The sequence below is a fragment of the Anarrhichthys ocellatus genome, unplaced genomic scaffold (genome assembly GCF_004355925.1).
Source record: "Anarrhichthys ocellatus isolate YVR2014 unplaced genomic scaffold, GSC_Weel_1.0 scaffold3, whole genome shotgun sequence".
NCBI lineage: Eukaryota > Metazoa > Chordata > Actinopteri > Perciformes > Anarhichadidae > Anarrhichthys > Anarrhichthys ocellatus.
Genome location: NW_022280033.1, coordinates 14,679,735 through 14,685,734, shown reverse-complemented (window position 1 = coordinate 14,685,734; position 6,000 = coordinate 14,679,735). Strand labels below are relative to the sequence as shown.

At 42.7% G+C, this 6,000-nt stretch overlaps 1 protein-coding gene across 1 annotated transcript in view; it reads left to right on the top strand.

Annotated features, from left to right (window-relative positions):
- The window catches only part of lyst (lysosomal trafficking regulator), a 61,004-nt gene that overhangs the window by 11,951 nt on the left and 43,053 nt on the right, over positions 1–6,000 (top strand). Inside the window, exons 3-4 of the mRNA XM_031871844.1 lie at positions 3,132–3,170; positions 5,510–5,598. Coding sequence (XP_031727704.1) covers positions 3,132–3,170; positions 5,510–5,598 — 128 coding nt within the window. The remainder of the gene's footprint in view (positions 1–3,131; positions 3,171–5,509; positions 5,599–6,000) is intronic.

Sequence of the window (6,000 nt, the reverse complement as noted above, 5' to 3'; positions counted from 1 at the left end):
TATATATATATATATATATATATATATATATATATATATATATATATTCCACCCACATTACTTGTCGTTATCTTTCTGAGCTCGGTTCTGTGCTTTACATTCCTTCTGTGGTAAATCCTCCAATCCTCGTCTGAAGAAGATTAAGCTTGTCGAGCAAAGCACGAGGCAAAATGTAGCGAATGCTAAAGAGGGAGTAAATCTGGCAGCGCTGCTTCACCTCCATCCCCAAAGTGAATTATCTGGCTTGTCAGGACTGAACAATGGGGGAAATGCAACATCCCGTATACCTGCTATATTGTGGTAGAAGACCGCGTTGGGTACATTATTTCCATGGTTGCATTATCAGAGGCATTATTTCCTGTGACATTTAAGGTCAGCTGTGATATGTATGACTGCTATCTACAGCAATTAAAGTTAACGTGCACGGATCACATTCCACACCTGATCACAGTGAAGTGGGGAAAGGTAATTGCATTATCGGTCTCCCTTATCATTTTCATACATCAGTCGAGTGAAATGGGTGTTGATTAACATATCTCCAACATTTATTAAATGATGTATATCTGCATAAACTCTCATTTTCACCCCAGTCTGTTATCATGTGTGGCCTAAAGGCAGCATCGTTCCTCAGCTGAACAATAATGGACATACATTACAGTACATTAGCTGTCTTAGCAGTACAATCATGACTTAAGTGCATTTTTGGAGAATTGTTTCATGTAAGTAAAGCAACCTAAACCTTAAAAACAAACTATCTTGTCAAAAGCTGTCAAAGCCTAGATGTTTTCATGGTTAGTAATGCCTGAGCTCAAGTGATTGGGGAGTTTCACACCAAAAGTTCTTTGATCATTTGATCACCAGTCATAGTCTTCATGTCAAATCACACGCACCTCTATATAGGTTTCAGTCCTGACAAAACACACATATAGGCCTACTCATTTTAAACATATCTGTCCACACATTAGTGTGATGATGCTGTTTCATTTACTATCATTGATGAAGACACTTGTTTTAGTGAATTTATCGTGACATTGCTCTTTGAGTGAAATTCCAGTATTACGGTCCAAACACAAAGTGTGCAGTCATGCTCTGATCATGATGTCTTGTGATCGTCGCACTACTTTATTAAAAAAAAAAAAAAAAAGGTTGCTGATCATTTCCATGATTTCCAGTGTGTTGTTTACTAATGCTTCTTTAAGTGAAGTAGTGTTCTTAGGCTTGCCGGTTAACCACAGGACTTGTTTCACATCTACATTTGTTGTTCTGCCCTGAGTTTCAACCCAACTCCCACTCGCCGTGGTCTCCGGGGCCGTTCCAAACCATCGCCTGAACGGATGAATAATTCATGTCTCTGGCTCTGTGTTGAGTCTGTGTCTAACCGTCGCTCTGTCTCAGCTTTTTCCACCCAGTGGCGCGTTACGCTCTCTCTCTCTCTCAGTCCACCGGGGGAGCGAAAGGCCAGAGCAGGCTGTTTGGATTACAGTTTTGACCGACACCAGCTTGCTCTCTGTCTCCCTGTAATGAAACAGAGAGTGACACATTTTCATATCCTGCGCTGTGGCTCCGCTCGAACAAAGGTCACCGCTTGCGACGGTGTGGATCTGACACTGACAAAAAACCGCAGACATTGATGGTCGCCTGTTGACATTTTGTCAAAAGCAGTTATTAGTGGTGTTGTGCGAAGCGGCTCTGCTCTCTCTCTCACTGTAGTTTGTGAGGAAATGCGGAACGTTAGGGGCCCCTCATGATGCTCATCACCCAAATGTCAAATTAGATCAGTAGGGATCTCAAACTGGGGAAAGAAAAACAAGCATTGCATAACCAACGCCCCGTGTCCTCTCTCACGAGGACGGGATCACATCGCTTTCACTGCCTCTGCCAAGTTGTAGTCTACCCAATTACCCGAAGAGAGCTGGCGGTACAGACTTCTCAAGTCGGTGTGGGTGACTCAGCCATCAGACTCCCATGACTAGGCCTCCCGTGATTGTTCTGTTGGATGAAGGCAGCGTAAAAAAGACACAGGTCACAGCCACCATGTCCAAGCAATTACAGTATTCAAACACGTACTCGTCTCGTGTAAAGCCGCCCCGTGACAGAAGACAAAGATAAAACACAGAGACGTTCAGAGAATACAAGCGAAGCAAGTGTAAGCAAAATGTGTTTCCTTCTGAAGTGTCAGCATTCTTCAGCATGCTTTTCTGAACCAGAATCTGACCTGTGACCTTCCTGGACCGGGCAAGAAATATTAAGTAGTTAAATATGATCAAAACCGGAAGTTTTTTTTTTTTTTTTTTTTTTATAATTCTGATCTGAATCTATGCTGTTTGTGTTAATTCCCCTTAGGCCAGGCAGCCTGCAGGTCTGCATCACCTAAATTATATGTGGTTATATTATATTAATTCTCCTGTCAACAAATCATAAAACATAACAAAGCTTAACAGCTGAGCAGCTCAACCTACAAGTGGCAATAAGTGAACTAAGTAGCCCGTTTGTCTCAACCACCCAGACAGCCTGTGTTTGCCTAACTGACAGATGAACAAATAAAGAAGTTCATCGCTGCAGAGAGGGAAAAAGGTCAACGCTTCCTTTTTTGTGTTCTCTGGGATTTGTGAAAACGTTGATTTCCCCTCCAAGCTGTATTAATCAGTATTGGCAGCCTCTCCATTATCAAATCACCCCGGCTGGTTTGTGCCGAGTGCATTGTAATATTGGATTAGAGCCTTGGGAGGAAAAACAACCCTGTTGCCGGGAAATTAGTGTTATCGTGAAGCGCTTAGTTTCCCTTTCCCATACGAGGTTGACGTCCACAGCAGATACACCGATAACGCGGGGACGAATCTAGTCATTGTAGATGCTCATTTCGGGAGATTAACGTTAATAGACTGAGTGCACAACTCCGGGGCTTATTTATCTAACTAATGACAGTTTTTGGCAACCTTGAAGCTTTGATTTCTTGTCAGTCGCTCTCCCAGTTTATCTCTGCTCTTATCTGTTTGCTGCAGTTATTTCTTTCACCTTTTATGGTCTTGTCGGCTTTTCATGTTTTACCCCTCTCCCCTCCTGTCTCTCTCTCTCTCACGATGCTATCTACCCACCCATCCCCTCACTGCTCGGGCGGGTTGTTGCCTCAGCTGTTGAAGTGTCCCCCTCTCTGCCCCTCCTTGACCCTGGTGAGTGTGGTCAACTCTCCACCACCATCATCATCATCATCATCATCACCCGCAACTTCAATTGTTTAGGACTCCTGACATGAATGTGCTCATCTTTTAGCCCATGTGATATTCAATAGTTTCTAGTTAAATCTCTTTTAATGCCATTCACAGTGACGGCGAGTAATGCAAAACCTGCGTTTGGCAGTTGTGACGCAGGAAGGAAGTTGACTCACCATGTAACCACACACGGGTGGGCTCGGTCCTCAGCCTTGAGAGTTTACAGCAAAAGCCGACGTGTGACAAAACTGCAAACACCTGAATAACCGATTATGAAATGTTCCTTTTTTTAGTCATGGAGAGTGGGTGAATCAGTTTCACAGACATGCACAGTCGGATATGCTTGTGTCTTTTAGGGCGTGTAAAGAGGACAGAAATGTTTACTCTTTATAGGGCGGTTTTATGTGTCATTTGCTTTTTTCTTTATTTTCTGTTTTAGATTCCAGAGCAGCCTCTGGAGAAATCTGTGTCCGTGCAGCTAAATGATTTTCCGTGGTGTCACTGTGACGCATCGGTGCAAGTACACTCAAATTGAAAGAACTAAATACATACGGTGTAATCTTTGTTGATGACTGGTGCTGGTGATAGGCCGGCTGTAAGGTTGAGTGCCAGTGTTAGTTGATGCGTATTTGTTAAGTAAGAGGAATTAAAGGTGCTCTGTGGCATTTCTTGGAAACAAACAAAAGTTATGTTTTTGTTCAGTGTTTTCGCACCAAAACACATGCGATCCTATCCTCTTAAAACACGTGTGTGTGAATCCAATGTTTGAATATTTTAAACCCCGGGTCACATCCTCGTGAGCTTTCTAGCAGGTCTGCTTCTTCACGACCTTTGCTACCCCTCTTTCGTACCCTTGTAAAAATGTCGATCAGTAGACTCGCATCGTGTGCACCATAGTGTGCACCATATTGCCTGCATCCTCTCCTCTGTTCAGACATGATGCAAACGAAATCAGGACCCACTTGTAAACTTGTCAAAATGTTGCTCGTTAGTGGATTCTTAAGGGAGGGATAAAACAATTTGGTTTGACTGCCACAAGGTGAAATACTGGCACATGGGATATAAAACTATTGTTACATCGTGGATTTGGGGATGTAGTGGAAAAAGTGGGGTGACAGTCATTGGCTATGCAAGGTTAGCTTTTTAAATTGTTATCGTGTTGTTATCTCTGAGAATGTGAAGGCACTCTGCGGTTTATTTTCAACAATAATGGTTCAAATCAATACAAATCTTCATTAATCTAAACTTTAAAAAGAGGAATATTTTGATATCTGACTACATATTGGTATCTGACTTGATCTGAATTTGACATCTATTCTTGCATTGAATGTGCACACTATTGACTAAGCTCGCCTGCTTGCCAGATTCACAGTGAACCCACAGACTTCCCCCTCTGTATGCATTCCTGTATAATAAGAATGACAATAATAAAACCGTCCAGCCACCGTAGGTCAGACGGTGCGTAGTGTGATTGGTACTGTGTGGTGTCTTTGGCTTTGTGACCCGGTGATCAGGCGGGGATCAGTGTGGCCTGAATGAGTCCAGTCAGTGAGCAGTACGCTGCCGGGAAGACATTAACACACTACCCTGGAACCTCTAATGGCTTCTCTCCCTTTTTATGAGAAAGTCCCGACTGCGTTGCCAGCTCTGGTGGCGAGAGAATGTTTTGATTGGCTTATGGTCAGAGAGTCAGACCTAAGCACTGTGACAAGGCAGATCTTAATAAGATCTTTGTTTGCCCAGAATCAGGGATTCTCCAGTGTTATTATTTCGTTGCTGATATGTGCTGTCCACCAGACTGTTGTTCAAAAATAATGAGCTTTTACTCCGAACATGAATGGGTGCGTTTTGTTCAGAGATAAAAATGCAATATCTAAAATATTACTGGTGGTTCTGGGAACTGACTTATCTTTGTGTCATTTTGAAGAAGATCTGAGTGTAAGAACAAAGGAGTGCTTTTTTTGGTTGCAGTGCTTTTGTGTTCGGTTGTTTAGAGAGGAGAACTAAAATACACTGACGCTCAGCACCGCGTCTGACCCGATAAATCAATATTGCAGCAATATTTCCACATAAGGACATTAGTGTGGCCGTTTCGTCACAGTGTAACTGGCTGTACCGTCATTTATAACGATTACAAAACATCAAATCATTGGGAGTAATGTCACAGTGGGTTAGCAAGGGGAAAGGTTAGCGTTCCTGTGCAGTGCATTGGTCATTTCAATACCCCCTCATGTGAGCGCAGGTAATGAAGCGGGTTTGATTCATGTTCTCACTCGTTTGTCTCATCTGTCTCCTGTCAGGTCAGCCTTCAGGGTCTGGAGAATTTCCTCTGTCTCTTCCACTATGTGCAGCATCGCCCCAACAACAGCAAAGATGCACTGAAATTCTGGTAGGTCTCATCGTTGTTTTAACCTCTTCCACTGTATCGTGATGGAGGTTTTGTCTCAGAGAGTACATGGTGTTAAATCAACACCTCAAAGAAAAAAAAAGTTTGGAAAAAGTGGGTATAGCTTCAAACACACCTGCAGTTACGTCTTCACCAAAGACAAGTAACTGCAGAAGTGATTTTATTTTCATCCTTTTTTTTTATGCCCCACCACTAGAGTAGAGGTTGCAGACATTATGTAGTCATGGGGCATTAGCATTTCAGAGTACCTTGCTGCATAGATTTCCATATTGATGAGGAAAATTGTAGATGTTAGGCACATCAAGGGCCTCTTGTTTGTATTCTGTTCAGTGTAAATAAGTGACACACACACAAGAATTAAGTGAGCGCATTAGCATTTGTGAG